General features: G+C 52.5%; 1 protein-coding gene and 1 long non-coding RNA gene across 6 annotated transcripts in view; one reads left to right on the top strand and one right to left on the bottom strand.

Annotated features, from left to right (window-relative positions):
* BCL7A (BAF chromatin remodeling complex subunit BCL7A) overlaps positions 1-24,236 on the top strand; it is a 28,148-nt gene extending 3,912 nt beyond the window's left edge. The window contains exons 2-6 of one of the 5 annotated variants that reach the window (XM_042962606.1): positions 3,597-3,678; positions 6,905-7,001; positions 12,429-12,596; positions 19,564-19,748; positions 23,804-24,236. In XM_042962606.1, coding sequence (XP_042818540.1) covers positions 3,597-3,678; positions 6,905-7,001; positions 12,429-12,596; positions 19,564-19,748; positions 23,804-23,875 — 604 coding nt within the window. In that variant the 3' untranslated portion in view covers positions 23,876-24,236. Of the gene's footprint in view, positions 1-3,596; positions 3,679-6,904; positions 7,002-12,428; positions 12,597-19,563; positions 19,749-19,800; positions 20,238-20,262; positions 20,827-23,803 lie in introns of those variants that run through there. The other 4 variants (XM_042962609.1, XM_042962610.1, XM_042962608.1 and 1 more) reach the window with 4 other exon arrangements.
* Positions 5,223-6,530, bottom strand: LOC122232665. The gene is made up of 3 exons (XR_006210044.1): positions 6,437-6,530; positions 6,299-6,337; positions 5,223-5,290 (listed from the first exon to the last, which is right to left on the bottom strand). It is a non-coding gene; the product is annotated as an uncharacterized LOC122232665 (long non-coding RNA).
* Positions 24,237-24,730: the final 494 nt, after the last annotated feature.

The following is a 24,730-nucleotide window of genomic DNA, read 5'->3' as shown; positions in this document are numbered from 1 at the left end:
CCCACTGGTGAATCTGGGCCCATGCCTACAGGGGTGGGGGTGAGCGCTGGGGATCTGAAAGAGCCCTTGCTCCTGAGGCACGTGGGCCCCTCGTGGCCAGGTCACCGTGTGTGTGAGAGTAGTCAGGGATCTGGATTTTTGTGTGGAGTCTGACTTTTTTCTTCTTAGAGTTTGGCCAGTGATTCACATTTGTAAATCCACATGCAGACCAGACAAAACCTACCTGTGGGTGCTCGTTTGCCACCCTAGACATGAAGTAGGAAGCACAGCTTCGTTCTCCCGTGGAGGATCGGGGCAGCGCGTTCTGGGATGATGGGTTTAGGGGACTGATAGGGGCTCCTTCTCCCCGAGCCCATGTGTTGTTTCCCGGGGCGCTGCCGGCTGGTGGGGACGCCCAGAGGCTGTGGGTCATGTCTGCGAAATCCCTTCTTGTCCTCCCTGCTACGTGCTCAGTGACTGACTCCCTGAGTTCGGGCCTGGTGTCCCTGCTTGGCCCGCTGAGCAAAGGGCAGTCCTTCGAGGTCCATTCCTGAGGGGGGGTTCTTAGTGCTTGTCTCTGGGTCCCGTGGCCCCTCAGCGTCCAGTAGAAATGCAACTGAAGAAAGGTTCCTTTCTTTTTTTTTTTTTTAGTTTATTTATTTTGAGAGACAGAGAGAGTGGAGGAGGGGCAGAGAGAGAGGGAGAGAGAGAGAATCCCAGGCAGGCAGGCTCGTGCTGTCAGCGCAGAGCCCGATGCCAGGCTCGAACTCACAAACCGTGAGATCACAACCTGAGCCAAAACCGAGAGTCGGACTTTGAAGCGACTGAGCCACCCAGGCACTCCTGAAGAAAAGATTCTCATCTTTGGGGTGAGTTAGGGGACTCAAGCCAAGGGGTCACCAGCTGGGGCAGAGGGAGGCACGAGAACCTGGCTGTTGCCAGCTTGGAAGCTTCAGGGCCCTCAACCGCTCAGGGAAGCACGTGCGACTCTGGACCTTTGTCTTGGCTCGTGTGCAGGCCGCAGGGCCCAGAGCTGGCCCACTTTCTGCCTTGAGATATGGCCTAGGTTTTGCAAGTCAGTTACTTTTGTTCTTGATTTTGTTTTTAAGACAATCAAACCTTGGATTTGCTGACCTAGTGGGGCCCAGGCCGAGGAAGCCAGTTGACAGGGATTGCGGGTAGTGAGTGCCTTTGGCCATTTGCGTGGGATTCTAGCAATTTGTGTTTCTTTATCCGGCTTCTGTCCCCATGTGCTCGGTGGAATGATTTCTTAGTTTTCCACAGGAGACAGAACAGCATAGAGTGGGCTCTAAGGTCAGAGCCTGTGTCCAGTCCGGGTTCTGCCTCAGACTAGCTGTGTGACCATGAAGCAGTTATGTAACCTCTCTGGGCATCTTGTTTCCCATCCATAAAATGGAGTGAGACTGGTTCCCCTCTCGCAGGCTTGTTGGCAGTCTTAGGGGGAGAGGGCTTTATTGTAAATAAAACACTTGGCAGAAGTAAGCCTTCAGCACACAGTGTCTGTTATGATTGTTGCTTTGTCACCAAGGTTGTTCTTTGGAACGCCCCTGTCCCTTCCGGGTACCTTCTGATTTTTCAGTATGGACGTGGGGAAAGACGGGGATTATGAGTCGTCCATCCTGCTTCCAGGACGTAGGAGATGGGTGGGTGGTGACTTAGATATGTGTCTTTACTTCATTCTTTCCGGGCTGAAAAGGGCAGGGATGAAAACCAGAGAAGCCAGAGAAGCTTCTCCTAAAGGCAGTGCCACATGGAGGCTTTGAACACCAGCCCCGGGGAGAGAACAATCTCACCTCCTCCTGCCTCAGTTTCTCTATCTGTCAAATGGGGAAGGTGACTGTTCCTGCCATTCAAGGTTATCGGAAGATTAGAGTGTGTATGGGGCTTAGCTCATAGAAAGCACTAGAAATAATCCTAGAATAAATAAAAGCCTGACTGTGGCTTCTTCCAGCAGGAAGTGTGTAGGACCCAAACAGGCACAGCCTGGGGAATGGAGATGTCTGTGGTTTGGGTTCGCTGGTTTTGAGTGCGCCAGGTGCCCAGAGTGTGGTAAAGGGGTGCCAGGTGGCTGTACTGTGTCCCTCCAGCACGTGAGGGCCGCCCACCCAGGGAGGGGAGGCTGGGCAGGTACCTGGTGGCTCCCAGACGGAGGTGCTCACATCACACATAAATCTCCATTCTGGTGGAACCCTTGTCCCTAAAATTGCCGAGGGCTCCTGGCTGCTGTGCTGCCTGTACCTGGTGTGCATCTGTCCCTCTCATTCCGTGGCAGGTTCCTTGAATCAGCTCAGGTCCTTGTGAAGCAGTTGAGAGATCCTTTGTGACCTCCCACTTCTTAGATGGCAGAGGCTGGTGCCAGGAATGCGCACCCTAGAGCCCAAACTGCTCGGTTCAGGAGTCCCAGCTTTCCTTCCAGGAGTTTCCTCTGAGCCTCGGTATCAGGTGCATGGCCATGCCCAGTGTTAGGGGCAGGAAGTGACATGACCTCATGTGTTGACTGCAGGGGTCAGGGACCAAAGTTTGGAGGCTATGGCAGGCGCCTGGGGAGTGATGGTAGCTTAGGCAGAGTGGTGTGGAGGAGAGGGTGTTAATTATTATCCTTAATGAAAACCAGTCACCCCATGTTCTTCTCATGGCTTGTGATTTTTCTCCTTACCCATAAACCTGCTTTTAGTAGCTGCTCTCCACCCTGGACGCGGTCCCCCAGGAGTTCAGGATGTGGCAGGGGTGGGGTGGGGACAGTGTGCAGAGGTGAGTATTAGGAGGGGAGACCCAGAAACATGTGCCTGTCTTAGAACCGGGGAGTGGCGTCTCAGAGCATCCTTCTGGCTGCCTGCTGCCCCACAGTATGGGCCGTGCCAACCTGCCGAGGCCCGGGGATCACCCTTGGGCCAAGGGCATGGCCATGCGGGTTGCCCTTGCTCCACCGTTCCCCCTTGGCTGCTCCAGATGGCGTTTGCCCAAAGAGCCCTGGCTGGTCACTCACACTGTCCTCTCCTGCCTCCCTTCCCCTGACCTGACAGGCATTGCCAGGAGGACAGGGTAAGCTCCCGGGTGCCCTTGGTGAAGATATGCGCCCCCACCCAGAAGGAAATGCCCTGTTGGCCTGATGCCCTCTCTGCTGCCCAGGGGTTGGGGTGGCCCAGTTCACTGGCTCCCTGGAGTGGGCCGTGGTGTGGGGCAAAGCTGGAGGACCCCGGGGCCCAATCCCCTTCATCCACAGGAGTCCTCCTAAATGGCAGCCCCTCAGCACCCCAGCGTCAACCAGGCGCATCCCTCAAGGCAGAGGGGAAGCTGTTAACACATGCTGTCTCATGCATGGCAGCATGGCAGTCCTTATGGCAGCCTGGAGAGATTAGTGACCCTCTGTGATCCAACAGATGGGGAAACTGAGGCTTGAATTGGTGAAGTGACTCGCCTGGGGTCCTCTAGCTACTAGATCTAGAGTGATGTGGAGTGCACTCCCTTAGCCCCAAGTTGACCAGCCCCTTTGTCGCAGCTACTCCAAGGCTGTGCGGCCTGTGTCCCCCACGAGGGGTGAGCAGGGTCCTGCCCCAGAAACCCCCTGGTAATGGGCTCTTCCTCATCTTCTGCAGGGAGAAGAAGTGGGTGACTGTGGGTGACACGTCCCTGCGAATCTACAAGTGGGTCCCTGTGACAGAGCCAAAGGTGGATGATGTGAGTATGCGGGGTTGGCTCCCTGGGGTCGGGCCGTCCATCCGTCCATGCTCTCCCCACCACAGGGAGAAGGCGTTGCCTGCCACTGCCCACCAGTGTGCAACCTGGGGCCAAGGCCACCTGGGAGGTACAAGGACCCAGCTTCGGGCTAGAAAGGATGCTGCACCTGTGTGCTCCTCACTCACGGTCCAGCCCAGAGTTTGGCCGTCACATAGGTGGGGAGTGTCCCCCACAAGTCATCTCTTCTGGACCGAGGGCTCCACAGTTTGCCAGTGGGAATGTGCCTTAGTGCCCTGGGCACCACGGTTTGGAGATGGCATATCCACAGACAAGCAGGCCTTGTCCCATCGTCGTAGCACCGCTGTTTCTGAGCACCTGACCACCTGCCAGGCATTGCCTCGTATTTCCCGTGCCAGTTCTGTGGAGTTGCTGTCTTTATCCCTTTTGTACAAGTAAGGACACAGCCTCAGAGAGGTGAAGCCACTTTCCCAGAATCACACAGCAAGCGTCAGAGCTGTGTGACACCAAAGCACATGCTCTCTTTGCTGTCGGAGAGCCTTCTGGTGGTTGGAGCTGCTGGTGAGCCCGAGTGAGAGGGTTTGGTACGTGGGAACACAGCCACTCTTGGGGGGGCTTGTGGGGGGGGGGGGGGCTGGCTCCAACCACTAGAGGGAGCCCCTGCGGCTGTGCCTCATCTCACCCAGGGACTGCTGACAGTGTTGCCACATCACAGACAGTGTTTCAGCTTCATGGCTCCCGGTCCAGTTAGACCCCAGATCAGCTACTCTTACTTCCGGTCAACATCCAGAATGACCCCACCTACAGCCCTTGGCATGGACCGTTCCTCCCGCTTGGAACGCCTTCCCTATTTGCGCACACAGTCTTCTCCTGCAGGAAGATGGCCCACAGTAGGCTGCATGGCCCCCTTTGCTTCTGGGGTGACGTGGTCGTGATTGGTGGGTTTCTAGGGGGCCCTAAAGGCAGAGCTGAGCCTCCCTCCCCCATCTTCAGTGACCTGTTTTGCGTCTTCAGACAGGGCTGAGGCTCCATTCTTGACCCTGTGATCACCTGCTCACCTCCGGGTAGGTTGGTGCTGGGCCGAGAACGCCGGTGTTTGTCACCCTTTCTGGTTCTGGCCTGGGCTCATGGAGCCACCAGGGTCGCCTTCCCCAGAGGCCCTGAGACCTAGCCCATTGTGGCCTTTGGTGCTGGCTGTCCTGGAGGAGAGAGCAGGGTGCAGCCAGCTCCTCGAAGGCAGCTCCTGGCTCTGGCCCACGTCTGTGCCTTGCACATCATTAGGTGTTTTATATAAACGCCGGTTGCATTTGAGAAGACATGGTCCCTGCTCTCAAGGAATTTATAATCTCGTTGGGAAAGATAATTATAGAATAGCATGAAACAGACATCAGGGAAGTGCCAAAATGGATAGTGATCAAGGAGAAAGTATAATATATGGGCTGTCGGGAAGGACAGGGCAGCTCCGGGCTGGGCAGAGAGGTTTGGGACAGGCTACCCTCGATTAACCTGTGATGTCAGACAGGTGACCCCAACTTGCTGGGCCCGAGTTCCCTTTTTTGTGCAGTGGGGCAGCAATATCTAGCTCCTGAGGCTTCTGCAACAGTGTAAAAGAAATACATCAAACCGAGAGAACTTAACCCAGCCAGCACGGCTGTGCAGACAGAGCTCGAACAATGCTAATTTGCTATTGTCTCTGAGCCATGATGTACAGTATGTTTCCCCTACCCCCTTTCTCTCCAGGGCGATGGGTCCCACACCTGGCTGAGTATCTGATCCCTTGGGAATCTTGAAGAAATGCAGGATCCTGGGCCCCACCCCAGATAGCTGAATCGGAATCTCTGGTGGTTGTGGCCAGAAACCTGTATGGTGGAGGGTTCGCTTTCTACTTTTTTTAAACACCCAATTGCGACATGGTTGCCCCCCCCCCCTTTTTTTTTTACTTCAGAACTCTTGAAAGTTGTTTTCTTTTAAGTAGGGAAACCATTTTACAAAGTTCAAGTATTACTTTAAAAATGCTTTTTAAACGAAGACCATTCATATGCCATAAAACTCACTCTTCTAAGATATGGGAGTCAGTGTTACTATATATCCATGTAGCATCGCTGCTGTAAATCCAGAATATGTTCATTACCCCAAAAACAAAACTCACACCTGTTAGCAGTCACTCCTGTCCCCCCCCCCCCCACAAAGGTCCTGGAGTCCACCAATCTACTTTTTATCCATAGGTATCCATGTTCCTCAAATGCTACCTTTCCCAAATACATACATATCTTTTCGTAAATCTGCTTCCCATCCCTGCGCAGGCCCCCCCACACCACCCAGCTCCTTTCCTTGGAGGTGACCAGCGTTTGTTTATCCGTCCAGAGAGAGTGCACGCAAACACACGTGTGGACACATGTTCGTGTGTCCTCTCCATTACTAGTGGTCTCTTCCCACGTTCTGGAACCTTCCTTGTATACATCTTAAAGGTACTGAGATATTCCAATATGCTGATATTTTTGTAGATCATTCCACGTTAGTACACAAAGAGCTGCCTTATTCTCTGTAAATGTTGCATTACATTACATTGAAAGAATATGCCATAATATAATGAGTCTCTTACCACTGGACACAGGTCATTTCTAACAGGAATCTGTTCCATCTGTAAAGAAAAACAACAACAATAGCAAACACCAAAACAGAACTGCACACAGAAAGCATCCTCTTCTCCCTCCTTCCTCTCTGGGATTTCCCTCCTCACCTGGCCTTCCAATGTGGTTCTGGGAGTCAGCTGACTATTCGAGAAAGGCAACCCCGGGGCCTGCAGATAGTGAAAGTGTGTGACCTGTGTCTTCTCCATCCCTCACCTGGCATCACTGTACCTGCCCTGGGCAGGGTGACTCTGGCCTTTTCCTCAGATGTTCTCCTGGCAAGTGGAGGAAATTCCCATAAGCCAGGGTGTTTGCATGCCTGCCGGTGCTGACCCCACAAACAAGGCAGGGTTTTTTTTTTTATTCCCAGCCTCCCAGTCCAGCCCCAGAATCCTCCCTTCTGCAGGTGAGGCCTCTAATGGGACATGTTCAAATGCAGGCCAAGGAGAGCCCTCCAGAGGCTTGCAGGCTCCAGGATGAACCAGCTGAATAAAATATTCATATCACCCCCCGGGGGGCTTGCTCACGCATGCACACACAATGTGGTGACTTGGTTTCTGCTCCATTTTCTCCTCTAGAAGAACAAGAACAAGAAAAAGGGCAAAGATGAGAAGTGTGGCTCAGAGGTGACCACTCCGGAGAACAGCTCCTCCCCAGGGATGATGGACATGCACGGTGAGCTCCCCTGCCAGGCGCTGGGCTGTGGCAGAGCACTGAGGTTTTGTTCTCAACAGCAGGTTTGTTCACATTCCAGGCAAGGTAGGAGGGTTGGGCAGTGCGAGGAGGCCTCTATGTGCCCGGGAGAAGGCTCCGTGGAGGAGAAGAAACTTCTGTTCCCAGCACAGCAAGCCAAGAAACATACAACAAGCCAGAGACCTCCTCACCCAGGGACACAGACCTCACAGGAGATGACCTGTCAGCCCTGTGTGCTCAGACACTTTTTTGGGGGTACTTTTTCCCCTCCTAGGCCTGACATACCATAAAAATGACTGTATTTTCCATTTCCTATTTTGCTTTGGCTGTTGGGAAACTGGAAACTGGATTTTTGACATCATGTTATCACTCTGGGTCCCGGGGACCTGCCTTCCACATTGATATCCTCCTAACTTCCTTTGCTGTCTTATTTCACAAATGACACCCAACCAGTTGTCTGATTGAATCCAGGCTGGAGACCTGCTTTAGCCAGTCTGCACTTGTTTTGACTTTTTTTTTTAATGTTTGTTTGTTTGTTTGTTTATTTATTTATTTTTAACGTTTATTTATTTTTGAGACAGAGAGAGACAGAGTGTGAACAGGGGAGGGGCAGAGAGAGAGGGAGACACAGAATCTGAAACAGGCTCCAGGCTCTGAGCTGTCAGCACAGAGCCTGACGCGGGGCTCGAACTCACAGACCGTGAGATCATGACCTGAGCCGAAGTCGGCCGCTTAACCGACTGAGCCACCCAGGCGCCCCTAAATGTTTGTTTATTTTTGAGAGAGAGACAGAGCATGAGCACGGGAGGGGCAGAGAGAGAGAGGGAAACAGAATCTGAAGCAGGCTCCAGGCTCCAAGCTGTCAGCACAGAGCCCGACGCAGGGCTCGAACCAATGGACCGCGAGATCATGACCTGAGCCGAAGTCGGATACCCAACTGACTGAGCCACCCAGGTGCCCCCTGTTTTACCTTTTTAACTGAAAGGAAAGGCACAGATCATAAGTGTATGGCTCCACGATGTGTATACAGACTACATCCATCTGTGTAACCAGCCCAGATCAAGCCCAGAACATCCCTCAGTACCCCCGCTGTCCCTTCTTGATTGTCCCCACCCCTCCAAGGAAAACCACTGCCTGATTTCTGACCTTAGAGATTCAAACATGAAATGTCCGAAAAATTGAGTTTCTGTTATTTATAAGTCAGGAAACCTGCATTTCTGCTATCCCGTGAGAAGCCAGACCCAGAAACCCTAGCAGTGTGCTCCCCCGAGGTGGCAGCAGCTGTTTCTTTGGGAGGCCACCTGCCTGCCTGGCTGGCCAGTAGAAGAGCTTGTACCACTTGCCTTTTCCCATCTCTCCCTCTTTTTTTTTTTTTTTTAAGTTTTTACTTATTCATTTTGAGAGAGTGTGTGTGTGTGTGTGTGTGCGCACGTGTGTGTGCACATGCATGCTTGTCTGCATGAGCCGGGGAGGGGCAGAGAGAGGGAGACAGAATCCCAAGCAGGCTCCACACTGTCGGCACAGAACCCAACAAAGGGCCCAAACTCATGAACTGCAAGATCGTGACCTGAGCTGAAACCAAGAGTTGGACGTTTCACCAGACTGAGCCACCCAGGCACCCCTTTCCCACCTCTCGATCCCAATATCAGTGTCTTTGTCTTTTTGACTACCCAACCCTTTTGTACACCAACGTGGCATTAGATAAATAAGTAAATCAACACGGAATATTGGTTTTATCGAGTTGCTACTCCTCTGGCTCCAGGGCCGTTTTGCTCCAGGGAAAGAATGCCATTGAACTTCCCCATTTTCCCAAACTGACCGACCAGTCTGGAAAACACAGTCACAAGCTCCGAGGGCAGGGAGTCTTGCTTGTTGCTGAACTGGGTTCAGAAATGCACAGAAGGGTTTTGCTGACGGCTGTGTGTCAAGAAAGCCCCTTACTGGCTATGCAATTACAGTTGAATCCTTTCCTTTTCACAATTAGGTATTTGAGCTGGGACGTAACCTGTCTCCCTGACACTGGTTAGGTCCCCACTCTCTAGGGATTGAGAAGACACACACACACACACACACACACACACACACACACACACACCCTTCAACCTGGTTCACAGGTGAGAGCCTTTTACAGCAGAGGACAAGATCCTACCTGGGTTCCCATCTGAGTCCCTGGGATCTCTTTGTAGCTTGTGAACCTGGGCTAGATCCTGAACACATAACCTTTCAGGTCTGTTTTCAGTCCATCCAATAGGAATGGTAACACCTCCTTCATAAGGTCAATAAGGTCATTGTAAGTATTCTATAAGATAATCCCTTAAAAGCCTTGGCATGTCCGTAGCTGACATTTAAGGACCTGTCACAATGTGCCAAGCATCTTGCTAAGCCTATTTCGTGCCTTACCTCATTTCATCCTGCAAACAAGCCCCATTGTGCCGATGAGGAAATGAAGGCTTGGACAGGTGATGCAGCTCACCCAGGGTTGGGAAGGTCATAAATGCCAGTGCTGGCCTATGAGGTCCTTTGGAGGCAGAATCCAAGTGGATGGACACCAGCCCAGGCTTACTCTCCAGAAAAATCCGGACTGTTGAGTAAGCATCCCTGATGGAAGGAGCCTCGCTCACCTTCTTGGCATCCCTTCCGTTTTAGTACGTGTGCAGCCAACACCAAGTCCAGCCGCGGGACGTGTATGTGTACAAAGGCAAGGAAGCATGTGCACCTGGACAGGATGATCTGGAAGGTTCCAGGTGGGGGCAGTGGCCACCTGCAGCCACCTGTTTAGTGTCAGAGATCCTACCAGTGTTGAGTGTCAGCGTCGTGCAGTTCCTAGGTGACCAGGCTAGGCTCGGGCAACTAACTTGTTAAACATTCGTGCTTGTTGTCATTCTTACCACGACTTCATGCTGGGACCCGTGGGTCGGGCCTTTGCCTTCTGTGCCTCTTGAGACATGGGCACACATAGCTTGGCATAGGAGGTTTAGATGTTCTTGAAAGGTAAATCAGGAGAGTGTACTTTTTTTTTTTTTAAGTCCCAGAATTCGCAAGAGAATACTTCTCTATAACAAGGACACTTAGAATCAGATGCGGGGAGCCCGGGCCCCGTCGGTGAAGCGTCCGACTCCTGATCTCAGCTCAGGTCATGATTTCATAGTTTGTGCGTTCGAGCCCCCATGTTGGGCTCTGCACTGACAGCACGGAGCCTGCTTGGAGTTTCTCTCTCCTTCTCTCTCTACCCCTACCCCACTGGTGCTTGCTCTCTTTCTCTCCCTCTCTCAATATAAAGAAATAAAAACGAAATAAATAAAAAATAGATTAAAAGAAAAAAAAAGAGTCAGATGCACTTTACCTGGCTGGGACTGTGTAACTGCTTCGTCAGCAGGTTGAGTTTAGAGCGGGGCAGACCAGCCTGATGAAGGGGCTCTGCCCGTCAGAGCCTCAGTTTCCCCCTCTATAAGTGAAGGAGGTAACAGCTCCTACCTGGCAGGTTGTCGGGAGGATAGGCGACGTGACTGTAGATGTTTTTGCCCAGCGCCTACACGTGGTGGGTGCCCAGGATGTGCCCAAATAACTGTTCCTTTTTCTTTCATGAAAAATTTCATAGCAGAGAAGAGTAGGAGGAATCGCGTGATGAACTTCATTCACCTGCCATCTAGGTTTTCCCTTACATGCTATGTTTGCCTCATCTGTTTCTTTAATGTGTAAGGTTTTTTTTTTTTTTTTTTTAATATTTATCTATTTTTGAGAGAGAGACAGAGTGTGAACCACGTAGGGTCAGAGAGAGCGGGAGACACAGAATCTGAAACAGGCTCCAGGCTCTGAGCTATCAGCACAGGGCCCGACGCGGGGCTCAAACTCATGAACTGTGAGATCATGACCTGAGCCAAAGTCGGACGCTTAACCTACTGAGCCACCCAGGCGCCCCTAACGTGTTAAGTTTTTTTAATTGAAATGTAATCTACATATAAAAATTGCACAGCTCTTGAGTGTTCAGGGAATTCTGACAATCGTAGGCAACCTGTACTGAAGCCTTTTAAAATCAGTTTCCCCACCTTGTGTCTGAAGTACATGGCTGAACCCGTCACTAATAAATGGCATTTCTATACACCCGGTGTGCTGTGTTTACTCCTAACAAAAGTAACAGTAGTATCTTCTAAACTCCAGACTATATTCAAATATTCAGATTCCCCAGTTGTTCCAAAATGCCCCTTACAAGCTGGCACGTTCAAAACAGAATCTAATTTTCACGTGTCCTATTTAGTTGTTAAATCTCATAAATTTTTTTTAACGTTTATTCATTTGTTTTTAAAAGTTTTTTTGATGTTTATTTTTGAGAGAAAGACGGAGCACGAGATGGGGAGGGGCAGAAAGAGAGACACAGAATCCAACGCAGGCGCCAGGCTCCAAGCTGTCAGCACAGAGCCCGACCTGGGGCTCCCACTCACCAACCGTGAGATCATGACCTGAGCCAAAGTCCGATGCTTAACTGACTGAGCCACCCAGGCACTCCAGTTGTTAAGCCTCTAAACTTTCTTTCTTTTTTTTTTTTAAGTGTTTATTTATTGATTTTGAGAGAGAAAAAGCACGAGCAGGGGAGGGGCAGGGAGATAGGGAGGGAGAGAATCCTAAGCAGGCTCCATGCTGTCAGAGTGGGGCCTCATCTTATGAACTGTGAGATCATGACCTGAGCCCAGGTCAAGAGTCGACTTCACTGAGCCACCCAGGGGCCCCTCTTAAATTTCTTTTCATAATCTTCCTAACTTCTCCTTCTCTCTCTCTCTCTCTCTCTCTCTCTCTCTCTCTCTCTCTCTCTCTCTCTCTCTCCCCCTCTCCCTCCCTCTCTCCCTCCCTTTCTCTCTCTGTCTCTTTTTTAATCAATGGTTTTGACTTGAGCCTGGTCTGACTGTCCTGTAGAATAGCCTGCTTTCTGCTAACATGTTCCTCTCCCCCTTTTACTTTGTATCAAGTGGAAGTTGGTCTAGACACTTGATTAGATCAACAGAACATTTTTTTTTTTGGCAGTGTTGCCTCACACACGAACCATGCTTCAGCCTTTGTCTTGCTACAGAGCCAAGTGCACAAGTCTGGCTTCTTCAACCCAGAATGAGGTCTTAAATGTCCCTCAAAGACTTAAAATGTGTGAGGCCGCTGTCTGCAGCTGGCTGCCCCCAAACACGGGCCCGAGCCCGCAGGGGAAGTTCAGGCAGGCTCCTAGAAGCCTTGTCCTCTTAGGACATGTGGGACGGCTCTGGGTGGGTCATCTCAGAGGTCTTGAGGGCGGGGCAAGTGCCTCCTTCCCTGGGAGAGCGTCCGGTGGGGCTGCAGGCATTGAGACCTGGGGAGGCTGAGCCCCCAACCCACCTTTCCCCAGCAGCTGCGGGATCTCACCCTGTGGTTCTTTTCCCCCCTGTGCAGATGATAACAGCAACCAGAGCTCCATAGCAGATGCCTCCCCCATCAAACAGGAGAACAGCAGTAACTCAAGCCCTGCTCCCGAGCCCACCTCGGCTGTGCCCGGCGAAGGCACTGACACCAAGGCAGATGAGACCCAGGCAGATGGGAAGGAGCTCCCTGGGGCCGAAGGTATGTGCCCTTGGGGCCTGGGATCAGAGGGGCCTGTCTTCAGCCAGCCTTCCTGTAGTTCGCTGATGGTCTCTAGGAGGCCCTGCCACGTGCCCGCCCCTAGAAGGTCACGGCAGAAAGTAGAAGCAGGGTAATGCCTAGACTAGCTCATATTCTTGTGGGGCAATTTAAAAATGCGGCAGTCTAGTCTTTAGAAGATAGGAGCTGTGGAAAACTATAAGAAAGGGAAATGGAGAGTCTTGATGAATTATGGGGAGTGTTTCAATTTTAAATAGGGTGACCAGGGAAGGTCTCACTGAGAAGGTGACATTAGAGCAAATTTGGCTAAAATTAGGTAAGGGAGCAAACCATGTGGGTAAGTGGAAGAAAAGAACTCTGGGCAGGAGGGAATGGGCAGTGCAAAGGCCCTGAGGCAAGAGTGTGCTCAGTGGCCGGGGAAGTGCGGATGAGGGGTTTACGAAGTGAGATGAGAGGAGGCAGGACCTTGAGTAAGGGGGTCTCGTAGGCCACTATACAGACCTGGCTTCCGTGCCAAGTGAGGCAGGAGCCACTGGGATTGAGCACTGTGGGCTAGAGGGTCACTTTGGTTAACTGTGATCGAGCACAGATGGTAGGGCTACTGCGGTCATCCAGATGGAAGAGGGTGGCAAGAAGCAGTCTTGTCATAGAGGACGTGTATGTACTCGAATCTGTGTATGTCGGTTTATTTTTGTCTATTTTGAGATCTCTCGACTCTTGAAAATTTTCAAACATCGAGAAAAATGAATAGTGTACTCTCCCATATATGTCAGCTGAATTCGGCAATTCTTAACTGGTTTTGCTTTGTCTATAAATATTTTGGGGGGGAGCCATTTGAAAGTAGTTACAGATCTTACGGCATTCCGTCCCTGAACACTTCACGCATCTCTCAAAAATAAGAATCTTTTCTTCCCTCATCACAAGTACCATCATCGCACCTAAGATAGGTCCGTAGGTTTTGATTGTCTGATAACTGAGGTATATTTTGAAGGTCCAAGGCGGGAGTACCTGGGCGGAGCGGGGACCGGAGGGTGACCCCCAGCACCTGGGGGGATGGCCTTGCCAGCATCCATGAAGGGCCAGCTGCGGCTGGAGCCCCTGCACACGGCTGAGCTTTCCTGACGGGGAGGGCGGCCGGCCTGGAGTCCAGGCTTCTCTGTGCTTGGGGAGGGAGTGGGGCTTCTCAGGAGGAAGGCCTCTCGGGGCCATGGAGGCAATTCGAACCCCATTCCCTTTGACACACTTTCCCACACCCACCCTGTGTGAGGCTCGGCGCCACTCACAGCTAAGCCCTGCTTCCTGTCCCACAAGCACTCAGAGGGAAGCAGGGGAGACAGACACCAAAACTGAGACTGAGACCCCCTCCCCCACCCACCCAGAGGTCAGAGACAGACTAGATCCAGCGTGTGGTGTGTGGGTGTGGTCATGGGCCTGGTGGTATTTTTATTTTTAATTTGAATTTGATATCAAAATTTTATTTCAAACATACTCTATTTTTTTACATTTTTAATGTTTATTTTTGAGAGAAAGAGAGGGAGACAGAGAGCAGGCAAGGAAGGGGCAGAGAATCCAGAGGGAGACACAGAATCCAAAGCAGGCTCCTGGTTTGAACTGTCAGCACAGAGCCCAGTGCAGGGCTTGAACCCATGAACCGCGAGATCATGACCTGAGCCTAAGCCAGTTGCTTAACCAACTGAGCCATGCAGGTGCCTCCATATTCTACTTTTTTTAAATGTCTATTTGTTTTTGAGAGAGAGAGACACACACACACACACATACACAGAGTGCGAGCAGGGGAGGGTCAGAGAGAGAGGGATGCACAGAATCTGAAACAGGCTCCAGGCTCTGAGCTGTCAGCACAGCTGACGTGGGGCTCCAACTCACGAACCATGAGATCATGACCTGAGCCGAAGTCGACACTTAACCGATGAGCCATCCAGGCACCTGATGTCAAAAATTTAACCTTAAAACAATTTTGCTTAAAATAAGATTGATTTCCACCTCTTGAAAAATCAGAAGATCTGGCAATACTGGGTCTGCTTTTCTGTGGAGCAGCGACTGGTTAAACAGATGTGGCTGCCCTTCCAGGGAGGGCGAGCGGACCCACCCTTGCCAGTTACCACACTCCCCACCACTCCCTATTGTCTCCCTGACACTGAGGCCCAAGAGTAGTAGCCCGTGTCACTCCACGATCACTGTTACTTTTCTTATTGCACATTTAAAGGAAAAACTAAGTTGCTTTTTGAACCGATTTCACTATCAAAAGTAGAAAAGTAAAAATCTGAGAGGTTGGGCGAATATATGTTTCTTAGAGGAACAGAAGAGCATTCCTTTAGATTTTTTTTTTATTTGTCTGAACTGAACAGCTTCTCTGACTCATTCATGGCACTGCCTGGCCCTTAAGGGGGCTTTTGAGTTCATGGCCCCTGCTGTGCTAGACGGTAAGAAAAGGGAGCCTAAGGAGTTCAGGAAAGGCTTCCTGGAGGAGGTGCTCCCTGAGTGAGGCTTGAAGGATGAGCGGGAATGGGGGGGAATGAACAGTGCAAGCAGGAGAGGCCGAGGGGCAGTGCCTGGGGATGGGTTGGGGAAGGGGCAGGCCAGCCAGGCGTGAGGAAGGTGCTCATGTGCCAGGTAGGCCCGTGGGCAGGGTAGGGTGGGGTGCAGGTAACTGAGTGAAACAGTTCAGTGTTAGGACACAGATTGGACAGCCCCGCACCCGGAGCCTTTGGCGTTCTCCTCGTCAGGGAGGACCCCTGTTGAGCCTGTGTTGTGGCCCTCCGAGATAAATAGTCTGTGCACCTAGAAGAATCTATATGAGATTATAACCTCCCTTTTTTAAGAATACTTCCCTTAACAATCACTATGGAGATTGTTCCATGTCAGCACGTACAGGTTTGTCTTATTCTCTTTGCCAGCTTCATATGCAGAGGTGTGCATGTGTCCTAATTCATTTAAATAGTCCCCGTGTCGATGGTCATTTGGGTTGTTTTGGGTGGGGGTGGGGGGCGATGTGTTGTGTTTTCCGTACACGGTCCTGCGTGGGGTCTTGTCCACACATCTTTGCGTCTGTGCTCAGGTGTGACGGAGCTGAAGGATCGCGGGCTGTGTGTTCAGTCAGAGGTGCGGGCATTTAAAATTTGGCCGGATCCCACCGTTTCCTCCAGACAGGCGGTGGCTGGGCAGGGTTTCTCAGCCTCGGCACTGGTGGCACTCGGGGCCAGACGAGTCTTCGCTGTGGGGCCGTTCTGCGTGTGGCGGGATGTTGAGGAGCATCCCTGGCTTTCCCTCACCCCTGGTTGTGACACCAAAGATGTTTCCAGACCCTGCCAAACGCCCCCCCTCGCGTGAGGGGCAAAATCATCTTCAGTCGAGAGCCACCGTCGTAGGAAGCTTGACGCGGGCCTTTCGGGTGGGCGTCCCCTTGTCCCTACAGAGGCCCCCAGTGCCTTCCTGGGCTCCCTGTGGCTCTGCGGGCAGAGGGCGGTGGAACCAGGGGGCCGGGCCCGGGGACGGGACGCGCTGGTCACAGCTGGGCTGACATGAGACCAGTAAAACTTGCCTCCCCCGTCAGGTCCCCGCAAGGAACGGGGCAGGAAGGGAAGCAAAGGGTCGGAGCCCGCCGTGTAGGAGGGGCCTGGTGAGCGAGGGGAGGTGATGCCCACGTGCGCCCCGTCCTGCCTGCTTTCTCCCGCGTTCCTCCCACGTCTGGGATCCGCAGCTCCTTTCCCTGAAGGCCGGTTAAAGCTCTACTTCAGGAATCGCTTCTTGGGCTGTTGCTTCCACGGTTGCCACATTTTGGTGACTATTACCACTACCCACCCCTCCCCCCACTACCACCAAAAGCCTTCCTGGTCCGGGAAACTACACCAGGGTCCTCTTCTGGCGACCCCGGGCCACTGGGCACGCACGGTTGCGCATCATCGCCCGGGGCGGTGGGGGGCGGGGGCGCCACAGCTGGGGGAGCCCCCATGGGAAAGGCCTGGAGGCCTCCCAGGTGGGTGCACGCTGCCTGCAGGACAGGGCAGGTTGGTCGCCAGCTGTTGACCTTGCTTTGAACTTGTTTACTGCTGAGTGAGCTCAGGGAATGACATAATGTCCAAACTCACTGGACTAAATTTAGGCCCTAGGAAAATAATTTCCCCTGGGTGAGTTCCAGCACCAGCGCTGCACCGAGCCCTAGCGTGCTCCGCGAGCTCTCAGGCCGGGCAGGGGCTCAGCATGACTGGGTGACTGGCCATGATTTCTGAACCTCCTTGTCCGGTCTGCAGGCTAGAGGACAATAACAATTGATGGTATTTGCTAAAGCAAACACGTATTATGAAACAGAATATATAACATCAGCAGAGACCTTTTTTCCTTTTTTAAAAAATGGAGATAAAATTCAACTCTGACCAGTTCCAAACATTTCTGTCACCCCAAAAGGAAACTCTGTGCCCATAAACTCACTTCCCCTTCCCCCTGGCCCTAACCCATGGCAACTACCAATCTGCTTTCTTTTTCTTTTCCTTTCTTGTCTTTCTTTCTTGTCTGTCTTCCTTCCTTCCTTCCTTCCTTCCTTCCTTCCTTCCTTCCTTCCTTTCTTTTTCTCTTCTTCTCTTCTTCTTTTTTTGAGAGAAAGAGACAGATAGAACTCCAGTGGGGGAGAGGGACAGAGGGGGAGAGAGAGACAGTGAGAATCCCAAGCAGGTTCCATGCTCAGCACGGAGCCCAACATGGGGCTCGATCCCATGACCCTGGGATCATGACCTGAGCCAAAATCAAGAGTCAGATGTTCAACCAACTGAGCCACCCAGGTGCCCCTGTCAATCTGCTTGCTTGCTTTTCTTTTTCTTGCTTTCTTTCTTGTCATTTATTTACTTATTTTGATAGAGTGAGTGAGCGTGAGCAGGGGAGGGGCAGAAAGAGAGGGAGACTGAGAATCCCATCTCTGCACCATCAGCACAGAGTCTGACATGGGGCTCAAACCCACAAACCGTGAGAAATCAAGAGTCGGATGCTCAGCCAACCGAGCCACCCAGGTGCCCCAATCGGTAAATATTTTTTTAAAGAAGAGTAGAGCGAAATATCAAAGAACTGTCAGGTTTATGGGGACTCTGGGTCTGTGCTCTAGCTAATCCCTCAGTTACACCCCACCTCCCCCCGGGTTATTCCGCTACTTGAGCACTTTCTCTGTCATTCCATTTAGTCCTCACAGTGACTCGACAGGGTGGCTCTTGCCAACCGTGCTTTTTATGGGGCCCAGAGGAATCAAGTGGCAGAGGCGCTGTTGGAACTTAGGCCTTATCTCTCCACGCTGTGTCCTCCCACACACCAGTTTGTAGGCAGCACGCAGCCCTGGAGAAGTGGGCCCCTGAGCCTCCCTGTGGCCCCGGCCAGGCGGCTGGTGTCCCAGTGCTGACCTCAAGGTATCAGGGCCGCTGGCTTGGGGAGTAAGAGAACGTGTGAACAACGGCTCACCCGGGATGGACGTGCCGGGAGGTCAGCCTCCTGGGGAAGAAGGTCTTAGGCCTCCTTCCGGCCCCAGCCCCAGCCCCAGCCCTCTGCTCCCCTGCGGCTTCAGGCCACGGAGAGCTGCTGACTTCGCTCCACGTCTCCATATTGCCTGGCTCGCTTTAAAACCGAGGCCTAGGGGCGCCTGGGTAGCTCAGTAGGTTAAGCGTCCGACTCTTGGTTTCGGCTCAGGTCACGATCTCACGGTGTGTGAGTTCGAGCCCCACATCGGGCTCTGTACTGACAATGCGGAGTCTGCTTGGGATTCTCTCTCTCCCTCTCTTTCTGCCCCTTGCTTTCTCTGTCTCTCCCAAAATAAACTTAAAAAAAAAAAAAAAAACAACAAAAAACTTAAGCCTGGATTTTTTTCTTTTCTGCCTCAGAAACCCCAGAAAAGCAAGCATTCTTGAGTGTTCTAGTGCACTTTAGAAAAATCAGGGTGACATATGTTGTTGGGGCCTTGAGTGCAAGCAGAACGGGGCCCTGGGCAGGATGTTGCTGTTCCCCCCCGTGAGCTCGGCTGCTCGGCACCCAAAATAAGCTTCAGGTACAAACACTGCTGTCTCTTCTTCCACAGCCGCACTGCCACATGCAGCCAGCTACGGCTGAAGGAACGTGGCAGGGAGGGTGGGGAGCAGGGAGACTGATGCATAAGAAATAGCCCAAATAATTGGCAAAACAGGATCTATAAATCAGTGATGGCTTGGGAGAAGCTGTGCGGCCATTTTGTGCACTCTTGTATTTAGGGAATTTTTCAAGATGTGAAAATTTTCTCTAAAATTCTGTGTGATCTCTATTTGGGGAGAGCAGAGAATTATATGCATGTAGGGGGAAAACATCTGGAGAGATGAAAATAAATCCTCTGAAATGTTAGGAAATAAATCCTCTGAAATGTTAGTGGGTTGGTAGTTGTGGGTGGTGTGAGATAATCACTGATTTTAACTCTATTTTTTTTTTTTTTTTCTGTATTTGCCGTTTCTCGCAATGATCAGTCCTTGCTCTTACGGTCAGGAAAATACCCATGTTCTTAAGAGAAATGTCTGCAAAGACAGTTACCTCCGTGGGCTCCCCAGGTGGAGAACGCAGGCTCTGTAACGCAGGAGGGAGGAGTCAGCAGCCATGACGGTTGCAGCGCATTGTGCCCACCAGAGGGCGCCAGGTGCACACGGCACAAAGCCTGTAGCATCCCTAAGATGTCCTCTCTGGGCACGCGGCAGGTGATGGGAGTGCAGGCGAGGGTTGGAGGCCCCCCGGGGCCAGCCTGTGGCCTCGCAGGTTAAAACCACCTCACAAAAAAACTAAGAGGTTTCCCAGTCCCCCTCCCCCACAGCTCACTGCAGCACCGACAGACCGCCTGGCCACAAAACTACCCTGTTCCAGGTATTTTTAGTAATTGGTCCATCTGGCTCCGCATCTCACGTGTCTGAAAACAGCTTCTGTCATTTTGCTTTTCCCTCAGATGCTTCCGACGAGCAGAATTCACAGTCCTCAATGGAAAACTCGATGAACAGTTCAGAGAAAGTAGAACGGCAGCCATCTGGAGACGCGGGTCTAGCTGCAGAGGCGTCCGCAATCTCTCAGGTACCTCGATCGAGGCCTCAGAGGGGCAGCCAGATCGGCCGGGAGCCCGTTGGGGTGTCGGGGGTACGTTGAAAGGCGTTTTTGTTATTTTGGTTTTTTGTTTTCTCCTTGGAAGGTCGGAACTTTCCTGTATTCATTGAGCAGGATTCGTGAGCATCCTGTGATCCGCCCTGGGCACCCTGGGTGTCTTGCAGAAAGAGACACGTGGGCCCAGTCCTCGGGGAACAGGGCGTAGAAGGAGGAAGCATCCTATAACCCAGCCTTAGCCTTATCACTTTGTTTACTCGGGTCCACAAAGGCCCTGCCTGCTCTCGTGACCCGAAGTTAGCTTCCTTGAGAGCTGGGACCATAAGTCTGCAGAATCCTAAATGCCAGATGAATCATCCTTTAGCATTTTGCAACTGACCACACCCCCTCCCCCACCTTGCTTGGACCCCGATCTGGGTCATCGCCGTTGGTGCGCATCTGGTGTGAATCAGACAATGCAGAAGCAGGTGGCCGGTGGATAGGAGCAAACATCCTGGGTTCAAATCCGCCAACTCCTTCACTTAGCATAACTGAGCCTCATTGTCTGCAGCTGCCAAAATGGAGTCACGGGACTGTCTTGGGACCAGGGCGCAGATGAGATGATTGAATGTGGGTTAACACACTCATTGTGACACTGGACACAGGAATGCCTCAGAAGCCACCGTTGTGCTTTTTCACCGTCAGCCCACTGTGCTCACCTAAGATGAGCTGGGGACTCAGGGGTGTCAAAACGCCAACGAATAAAACTATTTTCCAGGACCTTGGGAGACACTGACAAGGAGCAGTAGCCAAAAGACTGGAAGAGGCAGGGTGTGCGGGACATGGTCTGCACTTAGCACAGCCTTAAGCGAGGCTGTCCCCCCAAGAGGAAGTGCCCCTTTGGATCTGCAGCCCCCTCCTCCTACAGAATACTCCTCCAGAGTATTCTGCCCAGAAACAGAGGGAGTGTTGATAGAAGATGTGTTTGCAGTGGCAGGAAATCAGCCACAACCGAAGTTTGTCAGAGGGGACTGGTTAAATTAATCCTGGGGTCACGGATAGAACAGACTGGTACATAGCTGTTAAAAAGAGTGTGGCTGGGGCGCCTGGGTGGCTCAGTCGGTTAGACGTCCAACTTCAGCCCAGGTCACGATCTCGCGGTCCGTGAGTTCGAGCCCCGCGTCGGGCTCTGGGCTGACGGCTCAGAGCCTGGAGCCTGTTTCGGATTCTGCGTCTCCCTCTCTCTCTGCCCCTCCCCCGTTCATGCTCTGTCTCTCTCTGTCTCAAAAATAAATAAACGTTAAAAAAAAAAAAATTAAAAAAAAAAAAGAGTGTGGTTGACCCAGGTACAGACCATCAATAAAGAAGTACCCTCACAACATGAAATGAGAAAAGCAAGACACGGAACCTCAGGCATAGCATGAGCCCATTTGATTAAAAATAAAAATCAAAGCCCCGTGTACAGTTTGTAAAACCAGGATGTCAGCTGGGATCTCCTGGCCTCCTGAACTCAGTGGAGGAAAGAGCAGCTTGAAACTTTGATCCATACCCTGGGGGGCATCTTGTGCTCCCCTCCCCTGCAGATGTCTGAATGGTGCAGGGGTCTCCTGTTCTAACATGCCCCCCCCTACCTCCACTCCCATTTCCAGGGGACCCAGACCTGAAACGGGGCCTCGTCTGCTGTTGTCACGCACACACAGACAGACACTCGCTCACAGAGCTCCGAGGCTTGTGAGCAAGGTGCAGAATGCATCACAGCTAAGCCGAACAACTTGACGTTGAAATGTGGCCATTCCTGTGTCAAAAACACAAACAAACAAACAAAAAACCCTCCCTTCCTCCCCCATGAGGAAGACTTACTCGGCTCAGCTGTCCTGAATTCGTGGCTCCCCTTTCACTCCCTCCCTCTTCCCTCTCTCCTTCGCTCACCTCCCTTCTCTCCTGTGCCCTGTACACCAGCTCACCTCCCTCCAGGCTCCCCTCCCAAACTCACAGGCTGCCCCCGCACCCAGGTGCTCTGCAGAACCGAAGACCTTCTCCCGAGCGGGACCCACCATCCTCGGAAGGCACAGCACCTGCTTTCTGCTGTTCTGTCTTTATCGGGCTTTTATCGCTTTCATAATGAGAACAAGGGAGAACACAGACGGAGGGGTTCTTTCTGCCTCCCTGCGACACCTGCTGTCCGGGTCTGCCACACGAAACTCACACCCACAGTCCCCTGGCTGGCTCAGTCGGTCGAGTGTCCGACTTCGGCTCAGGTCATGATCTCGCAGTTTACAAGTTTGAGCCCCACATTGGGCTCTGTGCTGTCAGCATGGAACCTGCTTTGGATCCTCTGTCCCCCTCTCTCTGCCCCTCCCCTGCTTGTGCTCTCTTTCTCTCTCAAAAAGAAATACTAAAAAAAAAAAAAAAAAAAAAAAAAAAAAGATGGGGTGCCTGGGTGGCTCAATCATTTAAGTGTCCAGCTTGGCTCAGGTCATGATCTCACGGTTCATGGGTTCCAGCCCCACATCAGATTCTGTGCCGACCGCTCAGAGCCTGGAGCCTGCTTCGGATTCAGTGTCTCCCTCTCTCTCTGCCCCTCCCCTGCTCATGCTCTGTCCCTCTCAAAAATAATCAAACATTAAAAAAAAAATTTTTTTAAAGAAACTCATACACAGCCTGCATCGAGGTCTAGGACCTCTATGGAACGTTTGTTGGGTACCTGCTGTGGGCCAGGCTCTCGACCAGATACTAGAGACCCAGGGTGAGCCAGAGACGGGGTCCCTCCTGCCCTCTTGGGGCTCACGATGGGGTCGGGGAGGAAGACGCAGCCGGAATACAGCAGGCACAGGAGGAATACAAGGTCCCAACACGTGCTTCAGGAGAACCAGAACAAGGAGGCCTGACAGTGGAGGGTTCTTCGGGCTGGTATAGGCAGAGAAAGGGGCTTTGAGCGGGAATTTGAAGGATGGGAAAATAGGGCAGGCTTTCTGGGCAGAGAAACCAAAGGTGCCTGGGCCTGGAGACAGGAACGAGCCTGAGGAACAAAAGGGGGGCCAGGGGAGCCAGGACCTAGCAGACAAGGAAGAGCACGGTGAGGCGAGGCACAGAGGTAGGCCTGGGCTGGCCGCTGGGCCCTCTCAGCCTGGTAAGGAGTTGGGATTTTGCTCTGAAGTCAGTGGGAAAGCGTCGGCAGGTTTTATGTTCTGTGTGTGATTTCTATTTTGGGATTGGTTAGACGTTGGTGAAGGCTGCACAGGGAGATCTCGGAACAGGATGCTGCTTTCTCTGGGCAGGTGATGGTGGTGAGGACAATGGATGGGGCAGCAGGCAGCGGGGAGAGGTGGGCAGGCCCAGGGGTATTTGGAGATGGAGTTGGTGATACTTGCTAGTACGTGGGGGGTGTGGGCACAGGGCGAGCAAACGAGGCCTCCTGGCTACCGTCAGCTTTATCCCGGGCAGGTGTGGTATCCTGGACGGACACGGGGGTGCAGTCGAGGCGGATAAGGTCAACAGCTGGTCTCGGGTGATGGGCCAGGTTCGCGATGCCTGAATGGGAAAGTCAGGGTGGGAGAATGAGTGCTGAACCTTTTTTGGGTCATGGGATCTAGGAGTTCAGTCACAGCTATGGGCCTTTTCCCCCAGAAAAACACACAAGTGCATTCAACAAACGCCGAGTGTGTGCCCAGGCCAGGCACCTGTGCGGAGCTCTGGAGGAGCCATTGTCCATACGGCAAGGTTGGACCAGGCCTTCTTCGAGCTTGGAGAGGTGCCCTTGGGACTTGTGTACAAATGATTACCGTAGCGATTAATTACAGATTGGAGGGCTGATAATGGGGAAACCCTCCCCCGGCCTGTGTGGTGAAGGGGACAGAGAAGCTTTAGAGGCCCAGGGGGCGGTGTGGTAACGGTCGTGGGTGACGGTATGCTTGAAGACCCACAGGGAAGCCACCGTGGCAGGGACGGGGGACCCAGGTGACGCGGGGCTTGGTGAGCACAGGGCCAGAACCTCAGACTGGAACCACAGGGGGTGGGCCTCAGTTTCCTCCTGGGCTGACCTTCTACCTCACGGCTGGCCCGAAACTGCCCCCCTGGCTGTTAACCTCTGTTCTCCCTTCTTCTTCCCCAAGGATTTGGAAGGAGTCCCACCCTCTAAGAAGCTGAAACTGGAGGCCTCGCAACAGAACTCTGAAGAGATGTAGACACTACGTTCAGTCCTGCTGTCCACGTTCCACGGGAGAGCCATCTGCAGGCTGAATTCTAGAACAACTTCCCCCGAGCGATTCCTCTCGGGTGCAGACAGAACTACTAACTTTCCAAGTTTACCAAGTGCAAATCCAAGAAAACCCAGAACAGCGTAACTTCTCAGACACTGAAGAACTTTCTGCTGTGAAGCAAAACACTTGAGTCTCGAAGGGACCGTCCTTGGGAAGGCGGAGTCGACAGCACTCAGGAGTGTCTGCACACTGTCTCTGAAGCCAAGATCACATTTGTGTTGCTGCTGTATTGTTTCGTTCCCCTCTCCGCCACCCCCCACTTCTCTATTTAACGATATAAGCTATATTTGAGGGTGGTGCCGATCAGGAAATCGGTTTTCGTCGGGGCATTTCACTGTTCAGCCGATTCCTTCCGCTTTCTTTTTTTGTGCCTTGTGCCCTTGAGGTGACCTCTGGCATGTTTTCCCGGTTGTTTTGCATCTCCCTTTGCAAAGTGCCCTCGGTTTTGTCCAGGCAGCCGGTGCCACCGTCCTCAACATCTCTCCCCTCCCTGACCCGGGACTTCAGCTGGAGCGGAGCAGGCAGGGAGGAGGGGAAACTGAGGCCTCGGAAGAGCAGGACCTCCTTGGCCACCTGATTTGCAGGTGCGGAGGGAGGGCGTTGAGCACGCCCTGGGCCCCGGGGCCTGGGTCCAAGGTCCGAGGAGTCTCGATGTCGCCGGGGCACTGTCCCCGAGGGCGGGCCACTGGATGTGCTCTCACTTCCTCGGGGCATCTGAGGCCGGTGTTTCCAAGCCCACCGTGGCCCAGACGGATACACGGAACCCTTAGATTGTTCTGG

This window comes from Panthera tigris, chromosome D3 (assembly GCF_018350195.1).
Source record: "Panthera tigris isolate Pti1 chromosome D3, P.tigris_Pti1_mat1.1, whole genome shotgun sequence".
In the NCBI taxonomy this organism is placed as follows: domain Eukaryota; kingdom Metazoa; phylum Chordata; class Mammalia; order Carnivora; family Felidae; genus Panthera; species Panthera tigris.
The sequence above is the reverse complement of the archived record's forward strand: the minus strand, read 5'-3'. Positions and strand labels throughout refer to the sequence as shown.